We start from the raw sequence: 24157 nt of genomic DNA on the forward strand, positions 1-24157 counted from the left end.
CGATGGCACATAAGTAACTCTAATGAAATTTCAAGATCACTGTACATTATATGTATGGAAATATCACTCTTGACCCCAAGAATATGTACAACTATTATTTGTCAATTAAAAAAATAAGAATTTCAACAAATTTTTAACTTTATTTTGAAGTCAGATCTAAGATAAATAACATTTAAATCATTTTTCTGAGAACTTCTATAACACAAGTTGTCCAATGTGTAAATTTAAAGTCCTTTCTTAAGAGGAAATATAAATATATACTACTTGAGCAGACAGTATGTGATAAATGAAATTTAGTTTTATAAACTCAAAGGAAATTCTTCTAAAAGTATATGTATACACATATATGTATAAGTATATATACATATATGCATAAATACGTATTACATAAGATGATTTAAAATATCAAGCAACCCATTAGAGTATAAACAAACGTGAAAAGTAACTGGTAGAAACACTAGACAGTTTTACATAAGAGGAAGGAAGGACTCGATGACAGACCCCTAAGCTTCTGTGAGTCTGTAAGCACTGGATCTTTTTTCCCTCCATCAATTCCTGAATATCTTCACCCCTGGAGAGTCAATTTAAACATTTTATATATAAATTGGTTTGAGTTCATTGACAGAAATACCTGTTCCTCCAGTGAGAGCTCCCTTGGCTATATCACCGTTTCTCTGATCACTGGTTTTCTACGAAGAAGAAAAAAAGAGGACTTTTAAAAATCAGAGTTACAAGTGAAAATGAAAAAGATAAAAGCATACAAAAGTAGTTAGAAAACGGCCATGTCAATACCTTATCTGTAGCTTCTGTTCTCCTGGTTCTTTTCATAATCTCCTCAAGTCGCTATAGGAAAGGAAGAATTGAGCAAGAAGATCAGACACAGAAAAAAAGCCAGCCTGGCACATTTAACTGATGAAATAAATAGATTATTTAAAATGGTCTGTTATTTTGGAAAAATACAATATGCACTTTTTTTTTTTTTGAGATGGAGTCTTGCCCTGTCACGCAGGCTGGAGTGCTGTGTGGCAAGCTCTCAGTTCACTGTAGCCTCTGCCTCCTGGGCGCAAGCTGCCTCAGTCTCCCAGGTAGCTGGGATTACAGGCACCCACCACCACGCCCAGCTAATTTTTACATTTTTAGTAAAGACAAGGTTTCACCATGTTGGCCAGGCTGGTCTCGAACTCCTGACTTCGGTGATCCACCTGCCGTGGCCTCCCAAAGTGCTGGGATTACAGGCATGAGCCACCCGGCCCAGCCGTGCTACTTTGTCTTAATTGGAGTTATTCAAGAAAGTTGGAACTGCCTTAAGCTACATGAAGTGGAAGTAAGTGTTTTTTGGTGAGGGCTAAAACACCGAGAGAGATTTCTTTGCAGGACATTGTTATCACTGAGGGGGCTACTAGTTTATGTGGCAAGGGTAGAACACACGTTTTCTGATGGCCAGGGCTAGTCTCTGGGTCTTAGAGGTGCAAGTTCGCGTCCCGGGCCTCTGTACTAAGACGCAGCTACCTTCTTTCTCTCCAGGCGCTCCTGCTCTTCTCTCTGGAAATGCTTCTCTCGTTCCTGCCGGACCCTCTCTGCTTCTTCACGAACGCGAGCTTCTTCTTCTTTCTGAAAACAGAAGGTCGGCGTCTGCCTCTGACAAACAGGCGGGCTGCCCGGGTCTCCCAGGGGGTGCCCAGAGGTGGGGGCAAGGTGGCGGATGGAGAAGGTGTGGAAAGCGGGAGCACCAGCAGTGCAGTCCGCACCCTCCTCTGCTGGGCTGGGGCGTCTCCCTGCGGGACTGGGGCCGGGGCCAGGGTGGGGTGCGGCCGCACCTGCCTCTGGGCGCGCTCTGCCTCCTCCTGGTCGCGCAGCGCCCGCTCCTCCGCCTGCCGCTGCAGCTGCTCCTCCTTCTCCCGGGCCTGCTCGGCTTCCAGCCTGCGCGACTCCTCCTCACGGCGAGTCCTCTCTTCAGCCACCCGTTGAGCCAATTCCTCTCTCTTTTGTCTGGAAAAAGACAGAACAAAACCAAAACCAAAGACACCTGAGGAGAAATCTTTGAAGAGAGGCCTGCGTCGGTGGTTCTGTAGGGCGGTTCCTTTAGGCGTCCAGTAGAAAAATCCCCACTGGATGCCTTCACCACTGCTAAGGGACAAAGCGCGAAGCCACCCTTAGTCTTCCTCGCGCCTTGCCAGCTGCATTGCCCTCCGTGCTAAATAGAAACAACGTGTAACCACCAATATCTTGGGGTGAGCTGGCTTTTTGGAAGGAATTTAACTATTTTTTAAAGGCTCTGACTTGTTTAATTCAAATAATGTCACTTCTTAGTAATGAATTTGAAGCACCCCAGCCAAAGGAAATCTTTGTAAATAAATAAGGGTCATAGTGTTCTGTCACAGGACAGGAGGAAGACAGCCATGTAAGCTCCCTGTTGGAGCCAAGGGCAGGGCATGGCCAAGATGGCGGTCCAGTGAGTGCATGAGATCCTTCCCCAGGGTACAGTTGTGTTCGTTTGAAGAACAATTATATTGACATTCGTCTTATTAGGCCCAGAAGATGACCAATTAAACAAACTGTTTCTGGAATACTGCCTGGCAGGCAATCATGGGGCATGTAAAGATCCCACCTGGCTACACTCCGAGAGGAGTTTTATCTGGAAAGGAGAAAACATGAACCCTTATTATGCAGCCTTAATGTGATAATTACAAAGATAAAACGGAAACCTGGAGATTGGAGATGTGTTAAGTAAAAAAGCAGACTGTACAATTGTACCTCTGCTGTGGTTATAATTATGTAAATATGTATATGTATGTATATATACACACACACTCCCATACTGTTGAGAGACTAGAAAGGACCACCCAAAATGTACACTATTACTGAAAATTGGTATGATTATGGATTTTTTTTTTTCTCTAAAGCTTTCTCCATCAATGTTGTTGCACTGTCATTAAAATATGAAAACGTGGCTGGGCATGGTGGCTCATGTCTGTAATCTCAACACTTTGGGAGGTTCAGGTGGGAGGATCCCTTGAGCCCAAGAGTTTGAGACCAGCCTGGGCAATATAGTGAGACCCCATTTCTATTTAAAAAAAAAGAAGAAGATGTGATTTAAAAAACAAACTGCTTAGTAGTCATAGGAAAATCTGGTAACAGTAATCCTGAAAGAACTAATCCATTCACTTTCATCAGTATTATCACCTCCTCCCTCTCAGAGGGGTGATGAGTTAATCCAAGTATCACTGACACCATGGTGTGGAGCAATGTCTCCCATTTACCTTTCAAGCTCTTCCTGCTCCCTCCTCTCCCTTTCTTCCTTTTCTCTCTGCTCTCGGGCCAGCCGCCTCTTCTCAGCTAGAAGCCTTGTGGCCTCCTCTGGGTCGGTGGTGCCTGCAGAAGTCTTAACAGAAGCACTGGCATTCACAGTGGATGACGGGGCTGAGACCATGGCTGGGGTGGGGACCGGGGCTGGAGCTGGGGCTGAGGCTGGAGCTGGGGCCGTGGCTGGAGCTGGGGCCGTGGCTGGAGCTGGGGCCGAGGCTGGAGCTGGGGCCGTGGCTGGAGCAGCTGCACAAATAGGTACAAGGAGAAAACCAGTTGGAAACAAAATCCAAAGAACAAAACCAAAACTAGCATTCCCCACATCCAAGGCCTAGAATTTACCATTATGAAAGAAAAGGGAATGTTTATTACTGTGTGTTCTCACGGTTTCACTATGTTCTATCTGTAACCAAGCAACAGATAAAAAAATCAGTATGTGTAAGTAAGACATCCAACAAAGCTGACACTCTGTCACCAAGTCTTATTTTTATACCAGTTAAATCAGTTAACAACATATATTGAATGTGTACAAAGCCTCATGTTAGAGTCTGTGGGGAGTTATACACTGAGCAAAAAGAAGATGAGATCATCCATTTGTCTTTTATTGCATTTGAAAATTCCTACTCTTCGGTAACCATTCATTACTAGAGCAGCATCCTCAGCATCCATGCCACGAGTCCAGATTCAGCCTGGGAAGATGATACCCTATGAAGAGGACCCTTTTGTCTCCCCAGAGCTGTCTCTAGGTCTGAGATGGGAGGAGCTCGGGGCCTCTTTGGGAGCTGGCGTTCATTCTGCTTATATATCCCAGGCTGCCAAGATGCAAGATGGGAGCAGAAGTTCTCTGGCCTTACTCGGATTTAGGAAGATGACCTAGAGAGCTGGTGCCCCAGAAGCCCCACACTGATGCTCACAATTCTGCACCACGGTGAGCAAGGCACCAGCAAGTGCAAGCTCTGGCCCCTGGCTGCTCCAGCCCCTCCTTTTGAGAGTTACATTTCTACTTCTGCTTCCACAGACTTTTCTCGGCCATCATGATGCTCTAGCCCTTCTTTCCTTCCTTTTTCCATGGAAACAAATACTGGACTCCTCCTTTTTCTAACATTTTCACCTGTTTTGAATCATCTCTTCTTTCTTTGCCCCACCCTCTATCTTCAAATTAAGTCTTTTGAATGAAGACAATTCTCAACTAGAAATATTGAATTCGCAGCTCCAGGTGGTTTTAAATTTCTAAATAGCATCTGGCTAGCCTGGCAGAGGTGAGAACCAGTGGGCCTTCTGGAAAAAAATTCTGACTTCTATCAAGCACACAGGCTACACCAGGGGTCCTTAAACTCCAGTATGCACAGGAATAGCATTGCCAGATTTAACTGGCCACCCTGTGTTCTATCTGGCAACCATGTTTAGGAATCAACTGACAAGCTTAGTATCTTTCAGAGTCCTCATATCCACCACTACATATTCTGACTTAGTAAGTCTGAGGTAAAACCAAGGGTCTATATGTCAAAACATTATAGATGTGGTGGTTTAAAAATATTTCCAGTTTTCCTCAGCTGCTGCCAAGCTGCACTCGGTCCCTCTGAGGAATGTAGGGCCACACTGAAGTGGGACCCTCACTTCATCTGGCAACTAGCACCTTGCCTGGCAGTGCCAGCCCCACACTTGCTCGCACTATGGCCTCTGTTTCTGAGCTCGCCTGCATTCTGCATAAGGCTCGGCCCTCATTCTGCATGAGGGTGAGGTGACCGTCAAGGAGGATAAGATCAATGCCCTCATTAAAGTAGCTGGTGTAAATGTTGAACCTTTTTGGACTGGCTTGTTTGCAAAAGCCTTGGCCAATGTTGACATGGGGAGCCTCATCTGCAATGGAGGAGCTCGTGGACCTGCACCAGCAGAAGGTTCTGCCCCCTCCACCAATGCTGTTCCAGCTGAGGAGAAGAAATAGAAGCAAAGAAAAGAGAGTCTGAGGAGTCCAAGGAGGATATGGGCTTTGTTCTTTTTGACTAAACCTCTTTTGTAACAAGTTCAATAAAAACCTGAACTCTTAAAAAAAATTCTTTGAAAACTCTCTCTTCAAAAGGTGGAGACTATGTTTCTCCTTGAGTGTGAGTTCCACCTAGTGACTTGCTTCTACTTAATAGAATGTGGCAGAAACATTGGTGTGCGACTTCTGAGACTGGGTCATAAAATACATTGTACATTCCTCCTCATTCTCTCTTCCAGGTCACTCACTCTGGCAGAAGCCAGCAGAGCAAGCAGATAGATGAGGACATTCAGCAATAATATGGAGCGGTCCATGTGTGGAGAAGCTGAGGCCACTCGCCCCCGGCCTTGTATGTAAGCCACCTTTCAGCTCTGGTTGAGTCTTGAGATGACTGGAGCTCTAGTGGACAGCTTGACTGCAATCTCATGAGCGGTCCTGAGCAGGGACCACCCAGCTGTGCTGCTGCCAAATTCCTGACCCAAGAATCCATGTGATATGATAAATGTTTGTTGTTGTTTTATGCTGCTAATTCATTATGCAGCAATAGATAATGAATACAACAGGTGATTTTGATGCAGGTGCTCTGAACACATTTTGTGAAATGGACTTAGCCAATAAAAGCACTGAGAACCTACACCTGAATTCACGTGTTTGTGGCTCTATCAATAGGCTTTTGGATGTATGATTTGAGATTTACATTTCTACTTCTGCTTCCACAGATTTTTTTCATGGCTATTATGATGTTCTATGGCCCTCCTTTCCTTTCTTTCTTTTTCCATGGAAGCAAACACTGGACTCCTCCTTTCTCTACCATTTTCACCTGTCTTGAATCATCTCCTCTTTCTTGCCCCACCCTCTATCTTCAAATTAAGTCTTAAGTAGAAAACTTTGGAATGAAGACAGTTTTCAACTAGAAATATTGAACTTCAAGCTCCAGGTGGTTTTACATTTCTAAGTAGCATCTGGTTACCCTGGCAGAGGTGAAAACCAGTGGGTCTTCTGGAAAAAATTCTGACTTCTATCAAGCACACAGGCTACGCCAGGGGTCCTTAAACTCCAGTATGCACAGGAATAGTGTTGCCAGGTAATTTTTTACTTAGCGTTGCTAAGTAAAAAACTATTTTTAAGCAACGTGAAGTTAAAATATTATACTTAAGGAAAGGTATTAAACTTAACCTTAGAGTAAAATTTCCAAGTCCCCAATAAAAGAAGAAAAGGAAAACAAAAAAAGCTTCATCAAAACAGTGCGGGAGAAAGAGAGCACCCAGACCACAGGTGAGTTTGCTCTTACCAGGGCCAACTTCTGGTTCAGCAGGTGCCTGCTCTTCAACTGTGGCTTCTACCTTCACTAAAGGTGCTCTGCCCTTTAGTGAGGGCTCATTGGCAACTTTCTGAGGTTCCTTCTCAGGATCTTTCTTCTCAGGCTCCACTTTGACTTCCCTCTTGACAGGGCGGATGTTGCCGGGGGATGGGGGCCGGACCTGAGCAGGAGCAGCTTTGACTGAGCCGGGTGGCAAGGAGGATGTCGGTCTGGGTGTGCCAGGCAAATGAGGAAGAGACTTGGACGGAAGCCTGGGCCACAAACAAACAAGGCAGACAGAAGGGGACACATGAGAACAGGCTTGCCAGAACCTAGAACACAACTCGATGGAAGAGAATGCAGATATTTAGCTCCGTGTATTTGTTTTTTATGTGGTAGATACAGGAATAGAGTTGCTTTAGGGAACCATTCCAATTTCTCTTTTTTCTTTCCTTTCGGGAAGAATGCTATTCCCTAAGTCAAAGCCAAACAGCATGAGAAGAACAGTTCACTTTCAGAGGAGAGAGCTACTAATTCTCTAACATGAAACAACCCAGCCAGCCACTTATATTTCACTTACCAAAGTCGGGAGCGAGCTGGTGGTCTTGCTTTGGGATTAGATGGAGATACAGCCCTTCGGGTGCCAGATGTGAGGAAGAGTACATTTTCTCTCTCTCTTTCTTTTTTATAGCTCTAAGTTCAGAGAAACTCAATAGTTAGATTTTTCCATAAGCGAGGCAAACACATTCACAATACTCAACAGTGGAGCTAGAAACCATTGAATGACTTTTAAGAAATTTTCTTAGCTATGTCACATATACCCATTCCATCTCAACAAAAGGCCCTTGTTAGCTTAACACTGAACAGTATAACTGAATTAACACAATGTGACACTAATAAGGTGATTCCGGATGTGTTGGAGTCATATTTGTCAAAAAGCATATGTGTGTACATACTTTTAGAAAGCACCTATACTTTGTGTCTAAAATTAATTACCTGAAGCAAAACCTCCCAATCTGGTTTATCCCCCACAAATGTCAAGTGTTACTTTCATTTTTTTAAAAATTTTAATTAAAACACATCTTTTTCTTTTTAATTCTTTATCATTTTCCCCCCAAACATACTATATCTCAGTCTTTAAAAAAATTATATGCCTGCTATATTAGACATAAACTCAATTTTTTTCTTTTATATTGATGTTGTATAATGGAATCAAGTCCTTCTTCACCTACTGTCCTCTTGCAGCAATAGATAACTGATACAATAGGTGATTTTGAAGAAAAGTCAGGTTTAAAGTGAGGAATTTCAGCTATTTATTTTTTTTGCTCTTCCTTACCAGGAATAAACTGAAATCTGAAGGTGGGCCAAAACATCACCCCTCCCTGATTGCCAACTAGGAATTCAGCTTGAGAGATGACACTTTCTTAAGTCAAAATGGGCAAAGGGAAGCCCAGAGAAGTGTTCCACTACTCTAAAGTCAATGAAGACCAAAACAAACAAACAAAAATTGTACAGAGCAAAACAGACCCATTCCAAGTATCTGAAACCTGACAATGCCCTCAGGTGGGAGGGGCACATGCTGGAGGCACCTATGTGAACACCTGTCAGGAGGGCAGACTGCAAGCGTACATGGGAAGGGGCAGAGTATTATCTAGCCCCAGGTCACATGAACTAGTACTGTACCTTTTCTTCTCTCCTTTTCTGCCTGGCTCAAGCATCGACTCCTCTTTTCCTTCCTTTCCCTTTTGTTCCCCTCAGTGTCCCTTTTAATTGCTTCCCTCCATTTTCCTTAGCAGCATCCTAGTTGATGGTCTGGGTTATCAGAGGAGCAAAAACATCTAAGTGTCAAATAATGCTCATTGTCTCCCTGGGATTTCTAAACAGAAAAAATGAAGAAAGAGGCAGAGAAGAGCTTCACAAGGTGTGTGCCAGCTCTGCATCATTTCCAGCTGCTCAACCACCATTTCTCCCATTTTAGGTCCCCAAAAGTAGGAGGTGGGGCCTCACAGAGCTGCTGTGGGCTTTGGGTATCAAAAGCTGCAGCCACCATATGGGGCACTCCTGGCTGGTGTACAGGGTGGCATGCCCAGGCCTTTTCCCAGGGGAGACTGGGGTTAAGTACCTCAAGTAGCCCTTCTTTTTTTTTCTTTTTCTCAAAACATTTTGATTTGGCTGAAATCAGATCAATGGGTGATGTAAATGGGAAAAAGACTCAAGAGGGACAATTTTTGATGTGGCGTGGGGGTGGTTAGGGATTATTATTATCTGTGCCTTGATAATACAGGGATCAGGGAATGAACCTATATAAAGGTATATAATCCTAGAATTACAGTGCCTTTGAGCCAATTCTTTCTTTTTTAAAAGTTATCTCCTTTAATCACCTAGGGGTAGGTGAGCAGAGGAGGAATGGTTTGGAAAAACACTCGATACTTAACACCCTCCCAACCAGGGAGTTTTTTTTCTTTTCTTTTCTTTTCTTTTTTAACCCTTTCAGTCCTTTTGTTACTCTTATATCCAACCACCCATTTGGGTACCATACATGTAAAGGCACTCCCGATTCTCATCCTGATCTGAGTTAATAGCCCACCATCTATACAATCATCTTTCCTATTAATAGTTTCCACAATGCTGAGGGGGAACACATACTCAGCAAGTCAATGGTCTGGGCAACATATCAGCAGGAAAAGGACTTTAATTTTATAATTAAGGTAGCTTTAGAATACAGTATAAATATCCTCCAACAGAGACGATTCACTGACAGATACTTTAACGCAGTGCTGTTTAATAGAACTTTCTGATATGATGAAGATGTTCTAAATTTAGCCACTAACCACATTTGCCTATTTGAATTTAAATCTAAATTAATTCAAATTAAGTAAAATAGAAAAGGAAATTTGAAAAACAACTCTATTTCCTATAGCATCCAAAGGAATAAAGTACTTAGGAATGAACTTAACAAAGGAGGCTAAAGATCTGCATACTGAAAACTAGAAGATAGTGCTGAAAGAAATTAAAGGCAACACAAATAAATGGAAGGAAGTCCTGTGTGCAGGGATTAGAAGATTTAATACTGTTAGGATGTCACTACTACCAAAAGGGATCCACAGATTCCATGCATTCCCTATTGAAATCCCAATATAATTTTTTATTTTTGCAGAAATACAAAAATTCAACCCAAAATTCACAGAAAATTTCAAAGGATCCTGAAGAACCAAAATAATCTTGAAAAAGAACAAAGTTGGAATTCTTACATTTCCTGATTTCACAACATATTACAGGTTGAGTATCCCTTATCCAAAATGATTGGGATTACAGTGTGTCAGATTTCAGATTCTGGAATACTTGCATTAACACTTACTGCTTTAGCAGCCTTAATCCATAAAACTGGAAATGTGAAATGCTCCAATGAGCATCTCCTTTGAGTGTCATGTTGGTATTCAAAAAGTTTCATATTTTGGAGCATTCTGTATTTTTGAATTAGAGATACTCAATTGGTGAAAAGCTACAGTGATCAGTACTGTGTGGTAATGGTATCAAGACAGATATAGATATATGGGGCTGGGCACTACGGCTCATGTCTGCAATCCCAGCATTTGGGGAGGCCGAGATGGGTGGATCGCTTGAGGTCAGGAGTTCAAGACCAGCCTGGCCTACATGGCGAAACCCTCTCTCTACTAAAAATACAAAAATTAGATGGGCGTGGTAGCACATGCCTGTATTCCCAGCTACTCAGAAGGCTGGGCATGAGAATTGCTTGAGCCTGGGAGGCGGAGGTTGCAGTGAGCTGAGATTGTGCCACTGTACTCCAGCATGGGTGACAGAGTGAGACTGTCTCAAAAAAAAAAAAAAAAAAATATATATATATATATATATATATACCAATGGAATAGAATCCAGAGCCCAGAAACAAACCCTTGTGTATATGGTCAAAAGCTAACACCACTCAATGAAACAAGGACATTCTCTTCAACGAATGATGCAGGGAAAACTGGATATCCAAATGCAAAAGAATGAAGTTGGACTCTTACCTTCTAAAATATACAAAAGTTAACTCAAAATGGATTAAAGACTTAAATGTAAGACTTAACACTATAAAACCTCTAGAAGAAAACATAAGTGAAAAGCTTCATGACACTGTGTTTGGTACTGATTTCTTGGATATAACACTAAAAGCGTAGGCAATAAAGTGGCAATAAATTAACAATAAACAAATGGGACAACATCAAACTTAAACACTTCTATATATCAAAGGAAACAATCAGAGAGTAAAAAGGCAACCTATGGAATAGAAGAAAGTATTTGTAAGTCATATATTTAATAAGGGGTTACTACCAGACTATATAAATAACTCTACAATTCAACAAAAACAAAATAACCCCATTAAAAAGTGAGCAAAGACTGGAATTGCCATTTTTCTAACGATGACACATGAAAAGCCAACAAGCATATGAAAATATGTTCACCATCACTGATCATTAAAGAAATGCAAACCAAAACTACAAGACATCACCTCACATTCCTTAAGGTGGCTGTTATCAAAAAACAAGATCACGATTGTTGGCGAGAATGTGGAGATACAGAAATCTTTGTGCACTGTTAGTGGGAATGTAAAATGGTACAGCTGCTGTGGAAAATGGCATGGAGGCTCCTCAAAAAATTGAAAATAGGATTACTATATGATCCAGCAATCCCTATATATCAAGTGAAATTGAAAGAACAATCTCTAGAGATATCTATATTCCCATGTTCATAGCAGCGTTATTCACAATAGCCACGAGGTGAAAGCAACCCAAATGTTCACCAACACATGAACTGATAAACAAAATGTGGTATACAAATATAATGGAATATAATTCAGCCCTAAAAAGGAAGGAAATTCTGACATATGCTATAATAAGAATGAACCTTGAGGACATTATGCTACGTGAAATAAGCCAGGCACAAAAATTCAAACACTGCATGATTTCACTTTTATGTGGTCTCTAAAGTAGCTAAATTCATAGAAACAGAAATTAAAACAGTGGCTGCCAGGGCCTGGGGGGGAGGGGGAAATGGGGAGTTGTTTAATGGGTATAGAGTTTGAGTTTTGCAGGACTTAAAAAGTTCTGGACATTTGTTGCACTTCAATATGAATATACTTAACACTGCTGAACTTTAGAATGATTAAAATGGTAAATTTTACATTACATGCTTTTTTTTTTTTTTTTTTTTACCACAAACTAAATATTTTTTAAAAACTTAAAATTTAGCTTGTCAGTCTCAGTAGCCACTTTCCAAGTGCTCACTGTGGCCAGTCACTACTGAATTCCACAGTGCAGCTCCAGGGTATAAATGACTCTGAGTCGTTTTCTGTTAGTATTTGCCTAAATACTTGGTTGTAAAGAGGTAAAAAGACAGCTATGTGATTAAATAGAGAAAGAGGAAGGTAATAAAAACAAAACAAAACAAGGCTCTGGATCATGTGATGACAAATCTCTCATTTAACCTGTCAGCCACAGGTGGCCCTCAACCTTCTCTCAAGGAGTGTTGATTTTTGTTTTTACCCAGAACAAGATTTTTTTTCCATGGTAAATGCTCTTTTCCCCTGCCCAGTGAGTACCCAACTTTGGGGCCAAGCTGTTCTGTTTAACTACGGCTTTTTGTCTACAGCTAAGGAGGATCTCTGAAACACCAACACTCTAATAAATTAAAACTTCCCAGACATCAAAGATTGTTTCACCTGTGGCTTAGAGGGTTGGAGGCCTGACTCAATCATGAATCAAACACTGATTCCAGAAAGGCCGATGGAGCTTGAAAGAAAAACAGGCTGTAGGCAAAGCCATCAAGCTCTCACAACCCTGAATTATCCTTTAAGCAAAATCCTTTTAAGTGTCCATCAGGTTTATAAATCTGAATTGCTCTGGGAAGTTACGATTTTAAGAAACTGTTTCAGCCTTTCATCAAAGGGGTCATACTGTTATCCTGGAGAGAGGCAATGAGATCTTCTAGTTCACTGGTGAGTCCTTTAAGACTAAAGTACAATGTCTAAAGACCACAGAACAAGGTTTATATCTTTCAACTGACACCAAATAAACACAGGATTTAAAACAAAGAAGAAGATTCCTGGAGACATACAAATTACCTCATTGCATTTATAACATGGTGAAAATTAACATTACCTCAGCCCGTAATAATAAGTACAAATTATATTTTTCACTTACAAAATCAGAGTTTATAGCACAGCCTAACAGCCTTTTAAGAATTAGTGATATAGCAAATGACTAATGTTTTCAAAATACTTTTTTGACTAAATTTTAAGATCCCTTGACAGGGCCTTGACAGGGATTAGCCAAGCAGGATAAAAATTCTTTATCTTGCTTTTGAGTGAACCACGTTTAGAGTTCAGCCAGCTTCTGGATATGGTTGGAATAAAATGCCAAGGCAGCAGTCCAAGCCCACTTCCCCTTCAAAGGCCATTTGGTTTTCCTACTTTCAAAAATGAAAGTATTCTGGCATTGCACTTATGTGTATGGACGCTCCAGGAGGGTAGGGTGTCCACTCATACATGCTTGAACAAAGAACAGCTTTCATCTTCAAATTCAAATGTTTAGGGAGAGCAAAATCCCCAAGTGAAGAGGAAGTGAGGGGACACTACTGCCCAGCTAGCCAGATTCATGATCAATGGGAAAGATGGGATGGTGGATGTCACGGTCTCCCCCTCTTACGCCCACACCACAGCTCAGGGTCATGTACAGTCTGCACAGGAACAGCACTGGCTCCCAGACTTGCCCAGCTGCTCCCAACAGCTACTCACCGCTGTGCCATGAATGGTCCTCCTGCGAGAAGAGCCCTCAGGTGGTGTTACAAAGAGTTTTGGTCGATCCATCGAATTTCTAGAGTGTGCAGCTTTGTAGGGCATGATGATGGGGCTGCAAGATGCTGAACGAGGACAAATGGGGATAACTAGGGTGCAGGTGATTGGTTTTACACACAAGAGTGCCAGAGGAGCAGTTGAAGAAAGCCAAAAGCAGGTTCAGGAAAAGGAGCAAAGCAGAAATAGAGAGAAAAGTAGGAAGAAGATGTTATTACCTAAAGGTGCCCAGAACCATCATACTCAACTGTCCTTACAGTCCTATGAATTTATGATGAGTCCAAAAGGAAGGCATGTCCACGTAAAAAATCTGGAATATATTGTTAGCTCTTTGGCTCTTTAAATACTAATGAAAGATGTAGAAGTAATCCAGTAATTACGGAGAGCAATGGTCTTATATTCCTATAAGCTGATGGTTCTGGAAAAAAAACTACATTAGTGATAAAAGATAATTTTTATATAAAGACTAGTTTATAACCAGACTTTTCCTAAATTAGCTTTAAGATGGAACAAAAGGTGGAAAGAGAGGAAGCGTGCAAGCAGGCAAGCAAGATATACTACAACTGTTTCAGGATTCAAGTTCAACAGCCAGCAGGGGAAAAAAGCAACCAAACTTAAAAAATGTTAAGTGAACAAGTCTTATCAGGTGTTAAGACTTGTCACGAGGATAAGTAATACTTTTCCAGGAAAATATTCTGTACATGTCTTATTTCTTTATAGGCAAACCAAATGCATGCTTCCGGGTTTTCCCAAAAGCCAAGGCATTTGATAGTTCATAAGAAGCAGCATTAGAGCATATGGGGAGATTAGCTATATCTATTTAAAATGTTGAATAGAACAGAAATATGTTAGATCCGCCAAATGTAAGGTTGAACCGTGAAGAACCTTTACAGTTTTACTCAAGATGGAATATTTTATGAAAAACCACATAGCTTCTGACCATTACCTTCCAAGGAACACTGTCATGAATCAACTTATTGCAAACAACAGTGGGTTTAAGGAAATTCATATAACACTGCATAGGTATCAAAAGTGTGAGTATTCAGGTTCTAAGGTCCATTTTCAGATCTCATTCAAAAATTTTATTTCCTAGCAAAAATAAGACAATTAAACACAAGTATAGAGAATACTATGTATTTGGACATGGTTATAAAAGGACTTCTCAACTGTAGTCTTTGTAGCAACCCTTTAAAGAAACCACTATGCCAGCTGAATGTAAGAGGATTAATAACTTAACTCAAAAGTTCACAAGACAAACTTGGGGTGATCTTAACTTCAGGATTATAGAGTTGAAAAAAGATTTGCTATTTGGGTTTAATTTACAGACAGAAAGTCAATCAGATTGCATCTTTATTAATGCACTCTTTCATTAAATGCCTGGCAGTATCTTCTGGCTATCACTGCATGGTTTTGTTCTGCTTTGAGACAGGATCTCACTCTGTTGCCCAGGCTGAGGTGCAGTGGCACGATCTCATCTCGGCTCACTGCAGCCTTGACAGTGAATAGATTGGAAACCAGCCTCTTTTCCCATCATTTGAAAACAGAATTCTGTTTCTTCAGGACAAACTAAAACACTTTTTCATTTCTTCAGTTTTCCTTAAAATAATATATGTACGTCTTAATTGGAAACTGACATAAAGCTTTACTTCCAACCTTAATGGAGAAGGAAGGATTTGTATTGTGAAGGAAGGGAATCTCTTTGTCATTTTGCCTGGGATCACAGGAAAAACTCTTTGAAAATAATCTTTTCTCAAGCGCCACAACAAGGCATTTGCATTTTCTAGACAAGAGTTCACTAATGCAAAATTCTTCCAAGCCAATCAAATGCATTTAAGAAATAACATCCTGGCACAAGGCACTTCTGGGGATTAATAACCGGGGGCAGAGGCACGCACTGCCCAGGGCACAGCTGGAGGCCATTCACCTTGCTCAAGGATCAAGAAACCCTAGAAAACAGCTCTGCTTGGAGGCCATGGGTCTGACACTGAAAAAGGAATGAAGTACAGAAATATGATTTCTTTTCTCTCAAGTGGAAAATAACAATTTCATGAAGTATCTATGGAGCATTTCCTGAAGTTATCATGGATGTAAGCCAATATCACCAGGCCTCTGGTTTATTCTTTATTTTAATGTTGACATGATACTAAATATGGGTTGAAAATATCCTTAAACCTAGCTAGTATAGTCCATAGAAAAACATCCTCAAATTTAGTCCAAAGAACATCTTTTGGCTAAAATAAACCTAAATTTCTTGCAAGGATATTAGATTTCATGGAATTCATTGCTGCACTGAATAGCAAGTACTGAAAAACCTGAAATCTTCAAATCAATTATTTGAATAATCTTGCCCTTCTTAAGAAATAATAACAATATATAGTTATTTTTTCCCAGAGTACACTTCATATCCCAAATAGTTAATTAAACATGAACACTGTCTCACGAAAATGTCTTTAAGAAAGTCTCCCACAATATATGTATTTGATCCTACTCTTGGTGGTAAGTATGCATTAATTGAACTCGTTCAGGATTTTCTATACGAAATAATGGGTGCAGAGAAAAGATAATGCAGGTCAAGTAGTTGAAATGTAGCATAGCAAAAAGAAAAACGGCATAATATGGTAATACGGTACTAGCATTTACTGAGGGCCTACTATGTGCAGGTACTAGTCTAAGCATTGCATATACATTATTTAATCCTGAGCTCTAATAATCACTTGTATTTTGAATGTCCCGGGGAAAAAAAGTATAGAAAAGTCAACCCAAAGCAGTGGCAGCAAATGAGAGGTGTGAGACTGGGAGTTCCAGTTCTCAACTACTGTATTGTTTGTGCAGGGAGTTTGCAATCACTGCACATCCCAGGGCTAAAAGCAGCTGTTTAATCTGCTGATGTAACCCAGTACAGGACATATTATAGGTTACCTTCTTGCCAATGGCAATTAGGAATATGATGAGGTTGAGGGACAACACTAAAATGGGAAAACATGAAAGAATAATCAAGGACAATAGATGAAAAATAAAAATGATGGAAAATGTGGTTTTGACAAGATAATTGGAAGAAATGTTTGCATATATACTTCTAAATGAAAATTTTAAAAAACCCCAGGAATTTTGGTTCATTAAACATAAGCTGTATCGATGAAACTGGTGACAATGAAGCAGGCAATGTATTGACAAAACAGGCAGCTCAAGTAAAGGCTATGCACTCTTTCACACTAAAATAAATTACAGAAACATATCAACTTGTGAAAAGGAGAGTGGAAATGTGTTAAAATAAAGAGCCGGTTTGCAGATAAAAAAGCACCTTGGTTGAACATAACAACAAAGAAGGGGAGAAGATGGGCAAGTAGAATGGGTGGAAAATGAGGAAACAGTATTGGAAAAGACTAGAGGGAGAGTGAAAGAAGTGACAAGAGTTAGTGATGACAAAAATAGTAAAGACAATTTCCCAGCTGTGAGGCAGTCCTTTAGCACAACACAGCATACAAGGGGAGATTCAGAAGCATGACAGCCATAAACCAGCTAAATGCTAGAAAATGGGACTGAAAAGCAGTTTTTTTTTTTGAGACGGAGTCTCGCTCTATCCCCCAGGCTGGAGTGCAGTGGTGTGATCTCGGCTCACTGCAAGCTCCGCCTCCCGGGTTCATGCCATTCTCCTGCCTCAGCCTCCGCAGTAGCTGGGACTACAGGCGCCCGCCACCACGCCCGGCTAATTTTTTGTATTTTTAGTAGAGATGGGGTTTCACCGTGTTAGCCAGGATGGTCTCGATTTCCTGACCTCGTGATCTGCCCACCTCGGCCTCCCAAAGTGCTGGGATTACAGGCGTGAGCCACCACGCCTGGCCTGAAAAGTGGTTTAAAAGCTTTTCAATTAGCTAAAGAAAAACTCATGACTTGTAGAAAAGTGTGAAATTCATAGGCATAGAAAAAATATTGAAATAAGCTGTACTTTCTCCTCCTCCAGGAAAACCTCAGATGCAATGTGATGGCTCTGACAGGAGTGTGACTTTACCGAGAACACAGAACACTGTGGTTCAGCTAGTTGACTGCACAATTGCACATAAAGCATCATTCAGGGCATTGAGGATGGAGGGGAAAGCACATTTATGATCCTGTCTGCCCATTTTCTAAGTGGCTTTGGTGTAAGTCACTTATTGTCGCTGCACTTGGTTTTCATAAGAAGGTTGTGGGAATGCCCACGCTTGCCTTCGTGACTGTCTCCCAGGGGTACTATGAGATTTAGGACTGAGATTTATTCGCTCATTGGGCACTGCAGATGAAAGACACCATAAAACCACCAATAATTATTACTTAAAAGCAGGCTAATGAACATGGAGAGGCTTGCAAAGGCAAAGCACTTTTAAAGTGCCAAAGATGAGGGCTAGTAGACTGTTTATATAAATACACCAATTGTCCCCAAAGATATTTGGGAAAACCTAAATCAACTCACCAGGAGAGATCCGTTACCCAAAGCCTTTCTTACCAACTGGATGTAGGCTTACCGACTAGATGTAGGCTTACTGACTAGATGTAGGCTCCACACTAACTTCTCATTAAATTAACTGGCTAATTCAGGTATGTTTTGCATTTCAAAAAGTAGGAGTTATAACCAATCATCATAACTGGTACTAAGCATGTTTCATATAATTTCAAAGAATGTAACAAATAAGCATATTACAATTAGCCTACTCCACAACTCTGAGAGTTCTGGAAGGGTACAATTCCTAGATTACATATAAAAGAATGGCACAGGGAGAAGAAGTAGTTATGCCACAGCCACATTATGAAACTATATGCTGAAATAACAGACTTGCGCTTTGATTTTATTCCCAAGTCCATACATTAGCATTAAATGTTAAATTATTTCTACCTTGGATTATCTGCTCAGAGACAGAGGCAGAAGGAAAGGCAGGGAAGGAATACTTTCTTCGGGTAATGTTATGAACAGACAGAAGCCTCTGAAGCCATCGGAGCCCGGGGAGAGGCTTCATCAGCCTGCCTGGCGTCTGGTGTCCAGATAAGATGCTAAGGCAGATGCCCAGAGGAAACAATGCCAGGGGTATGAAACCAACACCGACAGACATTTCCACCGGGGGAAGAGAGAAGCGCATTTTAGGAAAAAGTGAGATGTGATTAGACGAATATGCTTCAAAGGGAGGACTTGACCTCATGGGGAAAGTTCCACCTGGACAGTTTTACCTGCTTCTCCAGACAAGGCAGCTGTGCTTTTACTTCTGGCCAGGAACGAATGTGTGGGCGTCAGGAGTCTGTTAACAACGCTGCTCTCCCATGGGCTGAGCTGCAGGCGGCGAGCTAAACGTCACCACATAAGCAAGATGTTAGAAGCATTCTTTTCAGAGTCAAGAGGGCATAATACATCGTACCTATTGCTTCCATACGCTGGGCCTTCACAGGACCAGGCTCTGCAGGGAGGATGGTTGGCCAAGAGTCAGGGCAACGGGACCCCTGTCCAGAGGGAGCAGTTATTCCACCAGGCTGCTTTTCTTCAAGATGTTAAGTTTGTAGCAAGCTCTAAATTAGTTTTACAGATGCAAATTTTGCTAACCACCCTCTTTTACTAGTCAACTAGCAATAAACAAAAAATACCACTTCAGCTATTGTTTTGGTGTATATCTATAACTCCAGAGTGGTAGTATCTGATGGGCATTGGGATGGGCAGTAGACTGATGGCACACACCTTAGTCAAAAGGCTTCCTAAGTACCTTGAATAATAAACCCCAATAGAGGCACTGGCAGGTTAATAAAAGACAGAAAGGGGACCCAATAAATTATGCTAGATCTCCATGAATTGCTACTTGGGCAATGGGAGTATGTGTGTGGGAATTAGATATAATAAAATGAAAGAAGATTCGTGCAAAGTTCTGTATGGGAATCCTTTTGACCTTTTTACTTGGCAAGCCAGGTTCTTTCAGGTCCCTTTTTGGCAACAATATAAAAAATTTGGCCAAGGACAAGGCTAAGGCTGAAGCAAGATAAAATTAAACAGAAAAGCCAAAATCCAATATAAACATAATCCTAGAGATTGCTAGTGGATGCCTAAGAAGTCTAGAAAACAAATTTAAAATAACGCAATGATGTATGGTCCCAAATTATATTGGAGCTTAGCAAGGCCATAGTCAGGAAATGTATGCCAATTATAAATTAATTACTTTGCTTATATGGTTAGATTCCAGTGATGGCTCATGAAAAGATAGGAGCTATTTTCCAAAAATATCAGTAAAGCTTGCAAAATTCTACAAATATCACTGAAGTGATTACATATCTTTATTTTAGAACACATTCCTGTCACTTTTAAAAGTTTTGTTTGTGTTTTTGTTTAAGACAGGGATCTTGCCATGTTGCTCAGGCTGATTTTGAACTCCTGGGCTCAAGCAATCCTTCCTCAGCCTCCCAAGTAGCTGGGTTTACAGGTTCATGCCACTGTGACTGGATTAAAAGTCTTTAAAACTGTCTACACCTGAAAAGGCTGCTTCTGTTCCACTCCACAAACAGCAGGTGGCAAAGTCTCCTTTGCCTCTGGAGCAGTGTTCTATATAACTATCTTATATATATCATATTTTAAGTGAATGGCATTTAAATGCTAGGAAATTAGTTTTAATTAATAAAAGCCATATACTGCTAAACATTGTCTTAAAAATAGTTGCTTCCATTTGGAATGAAGTATCAACTTCCAATAAGTACCTTAACTATGTGACTAATTTAAAAGAGTAGCTATTTTGATCAGGCTCTGGTGAATTTAAGAATTAGTGAATTGTTTGTTAGAGTCTGTTTACTAGAAGAGTCTTCATGGTTAAATTAAATATTATTTGACATTAAGATATTAATTAAAAAGATGTTATAAAAACTACTGCAATAGTTACAATTAGAAAGCACCACGGGCTAAGTACTATCATAAGCTATGTGCGGCAGTGTGAGTGTAACAACAGAATAGAATACAATCTAAAATTAGAATACATGTACAGGGTAAAATCAGTGGGGAAAAGGTGATTAGGACTAACTGAAAATCTTCAACAGAACTATTTTCAAGAGATGAGAAAGGGAAGAAAGTTAAACTCTTCCTTTTCTTAGAAAAACTGTACGATGACTGTGGCTTCCAACTGCAGAGATGGGTTGTCATGGAAAAGATAAGTCTCCTTTCTCCATTAAGAAGTTCAGTTACTTTATTTCCATGAGTCTGAAGGCATCGACCAAAAAATTTATCTCAAATGATTAAAAACCCGTTGTAACCTGTGTGTAAAGCAAATCCAGAGAGATCTGTTTTATATCTCCTGATACTCTGAACTAAACATATTGCTAGGAGAAACACGTTTCCACTTCCACCACATTCATAACTATGCCTTGACCAAGATGGAGACAGAGCGTCCGTAAGATAACTTTTTAGTAAAGGTTAATAAAGCAGAATTGGTGCATTGTTGTTGTTGTTGTTTTTTGTTTTGTTAGTTTGTTTTTTTCCCCTAGAGGGGCCTGATTTTAAGATTACCAAACCGAAGGGAGAGATATTAACTCTCATGGAACAACGCTATGGCATCGATCCTATTTAAGCACTTAAAATTGAGATATTGACAATTTCCATTATAGACCACCCAGATGAAGAGAGGCAAACTCAAAGGCCTCTGGGGGCCATGCAAGTTAACATAAATAAATGATCGGGGCTAAACAAACTTTATGGATACCTGCCTTACCACTTCCTCCCATAAGCGTGACATCACTATTCCATTTCAGGTAATAGGTGCCAGGAAGAAATTAGACACATGTTGCCAGGTCCTGATTTTTTCTTTAGAAGTAGAAAACTGAAATGTTACATGAAGTATTTGAAGTATTCTATATTTTAAGTGTTGGCAATTAATTCTAATTAAAACAAGAACAAACAACACTGCTCAGGTAAGACAGAACAAGTCTGTGAGCAGAATTTATTTCGAGGTCTACCTCTGAGTCTTATGATGAATATTCTGGGGAAAAAATGTATTGATGGATTTTAAGCAAAGAGTAGGCAATTTTTCTTACTCTTTTCCAACTTCCTAATATTCTTTCTTGAGAAAAAGTTGGTTAAGCAGATAGCTTAAAGATAATAATATATACTTTTAATGTAAAAATTTCCAGTGGCAACATTCTGTTCCAGCAATTACAGAAACCTTTCATAATCAGAGGTTTCCTTTAACCAAAGTAATCTTATCAGTCCATGTTAACACTATATTCAGGTGTAATAATTAAAATATTTAAAAACTGACAAGGCACAGACACTACACTAATGACTGGCTTCCCTTGGCTTTGGAGGGCCTGGGGAAGCACATCTTGGAAAAGTGATATGGAAATATTTCAGTATTTTTAATAACTAGTAGAGCTCTTTGGATATATTACAGCAGAACATGAGCCCTGATGGTATCGGAGCCTCAATTTAATCTCAGCTTTAAGGCCTATGCCTTAGGACTGAGAAAGCTCAAACAATCTAATAATGATGTATATACCTGCTTGACCCATTTGTCTATAAGGTCCTCTAATTTAACAATCTGGTAAGAATGCTTTCTAATGAGATAATAAAGTATAACTAACTTTTAAAAATAGCAGGAAAGAACTAATGGAATTACTTAAATTTCTTTTATTTACTTTTAATTATTTTCTTTTTGAGATACGATCTCACTCTATTGCCCAGGCTGGAGTACAGTGGTACAATCATAGCTCACCACAGTCTTGACCTCCCAAGGCTTAGGTGATCCCCCTGCCTCAGCCCCCGAGTAACTAGGACCACAGGTGCACACCATCACGCTTGGCTAATTTTTGTATTTTTAGTAGAGATGGGGTTTCGCCATGGTGCCCAGGCTGGTCTCAAACTCCTGGGGCTCAAATGATTCACCCACTTTGGCCTCCCAAAGTGCTGGAAATACAGATGTGAGCCACTGTGCCTGGCCTTAAATTTCTAAATTAGAGAAATTTAAATTCAGAAGAAGTTTTAAAATTCTCACTATAATAAAAGGCCTAAGCCTTTCAGCGTTCTACTGAGGGCTTTGCTTAAGTTAAAAAGAAAAAAATTCCTTCCTAGACAATATATGGGAGCCCCTTCAGGCTGACCTGGCCTGCTAGACCAGGAACTGATTGACAGTTCTTTGGTAAGGAGGAAGAGAAGCAGAACTCTCAAATCTAGCGTTCTCCCTCTTGTCCTATTATTTCTGCTTAGTATTCTATTTTCTGAGCCTCTACCATGATTCACAGGGCAGTTTTCTGGCCCCACCTATGAACTGGTTATTGAACTTCCCTTAACGCTGATGTCCTATGTCCTAATTCTCTACTCCTTACCACTTCTAACCTTACACACACACACACACACACACACACACAGAGAGAGAGAGAGAGAGAGAGAGAGAATGCATGGAGTCAGAATCAATCTAAGAAAGGACACCCATGAAGGTGAGAACTGAGGATGCAGTGTGGCAGTCACACGGGTGAGGAGGCACCCTTCTGCAATAATTAGCCTGTAGGACATTAAAGAGAGGCTCGCAACCTCTTAGGGACTCTATCACCCCAACTAGAGTAGGTGATCTATCCAGTAGATCTTTCTCAGTTCCAAGATTCTACTGCCTTAAGAAGGTCTATCGTGCAGAGAGTCTAGAATACATCTTTCTAATTGATACAGACAATTCAATGTCATTCCACAGCATGGACAGGATATTGCCAAGTTTGCTGTCTACCTCCCTACTCCCACCCTTACCCTAATTTCAGCTATGGGATTGTAGAAGATAATAAAGTTTTAAAGAAGTGTAAAATACTAATTGTAGTTTGTCTCAGATCCAGGTTCACAAAAGTATGAAACTAAAGTGCTAAGTGACCAACTGCAAAGAAAAGATGAATAGACAACTGTAAGAGTAACATTCACATGCTATATTTTGTCTTATATTTAGGGAATAGGTTTGAAAATAAAGAATATTTATGAAAGAAATTTAAATTCATAATATTTATGAAAGGCCCCTAATTTGACTACAAGTCTAATATTGATGGTTTAGGCAAATTAGGTTAAAAAAACAAAAGGAAATAGTTTTGGCTAAAAGACAAGAATGGAAAGTTGTTCAAACATTTACTATTTTAAGAGATTAGTTATAAAATAACGCCAACAGTCATAGAATATTGTACATTACAATGACACCATAACTTTTATACAATACAAAATATATAAATATACATACACACATACAGAACATGCACACATTACATTTTTTAAAGATTATAAACACTGAAACTTTCCCAATCAGTTTCTTAATAAAGCACTCAAAGTAACCACAATTTTTTACTTTTAAAGAGTATGGGCTTCATATTGCACAACAATTCTTTGGTTTTATTTAAAATCATCTTAGTTATGTAAAAACAAGCAGCTTATCTTAAAAGCTTGATTTTTTTCATTCTATGATCTATGTAAAACAAAACTTTCGCTTTATAAATAACTCAACATTCATGTACTGTAAATCCATGGGATGAATAAAACTCAAAATTCAAACAAGATGTTAATAAAGGACTATGAATATTAAATGTTTCAGGAGGCTGTAATTATGATGATTTCTTGAAGTTAGGCCAGATCCCTCAAGAGTTAATGAATGGACACCAAAAAACCAACAGCACACATAAGAAATGCAGTAAGAAATAATTTGGTTAAATGAGAAGTAAATTGGCAAAATAAAATCTACCAATATGAATCATTTAAAAAGTTTTTAAAGAA

General features: G+C 40.0%; 1 protein-coding gene and 1 pseudogene across 13 annotated transcripts in view; one reads left to right on the forward strand and one right to left on the reverse strand.

Moving 5' to 3' along the window:
- The window catches only part of MAP7 (microtubule associated protein 7), a 208133-nt gene that overhangs the window by 16404 nt on the left and 167572 nt on the right, over positions 1 to 24157 (reverse strand). For 7 of the 13 annotated variants that reach the window (XM_016956361.4, XM_009452067.5, XM_009452068.5 and 4 more), the window contains 9 exons: positions 18634 to 18747; positions 13381 to 13529; positions 7168 to 7280; positions 6579 to 6859; positions 3261 to 3549; positions 1818 to 1989; positions 1510 to 1611; positions 793 to 843; positions 632 to 689 (listed from right to left, as the gene is read on the reverse strand). In XM_016956361.4, coding sequence (XP_016811850.3) covers positions 632 to 689; positions 793 to 843; positions 1510 to 1611; positions 1818 to 1989; positions 3261 to 3549; positions 6579 to 6859; positions 7168 to 7280; positions 13381 to 13529; positions 18634 to 18747 — 1329 coding nt within the window. The remainder of the gene's footprint in view (positions 1 to 631; positions 690 to 792; positions 844 to 1509; positions 1612 to 1817; positions 1990 to 3260; positions 3550 to 6578; positions 6860 to 7167; positions 7281 to 13380; positions 13530 to 18633; positions 18748 to 24157) is intronic. The other 6 variants (XM_009452071.5, XM_016956367.4, XM_016956364.4 and 3 more) reach the window with 1 other exon arrangement.
- LOC134810219 (large ribosomal subunit protein P1-like) lies at positions 4887 to 5387 on the forward strand (annotated as a pseudogene).

Source organism: Pan troglodytes, chromosome 5 (assembly GCF_028858775.2).
Source record: "Pan troglodytes isolate AG18354 chromosome 5, NHGRI_mPanTro3-v2.0_pri, whole genome shotgun sequence".
Classification (NCBI taxonomy): Eukaryota; Metazoa; Chordata; class Mammalia; order Primates; family Hominidae; genus Pan; species Pan troglodytes.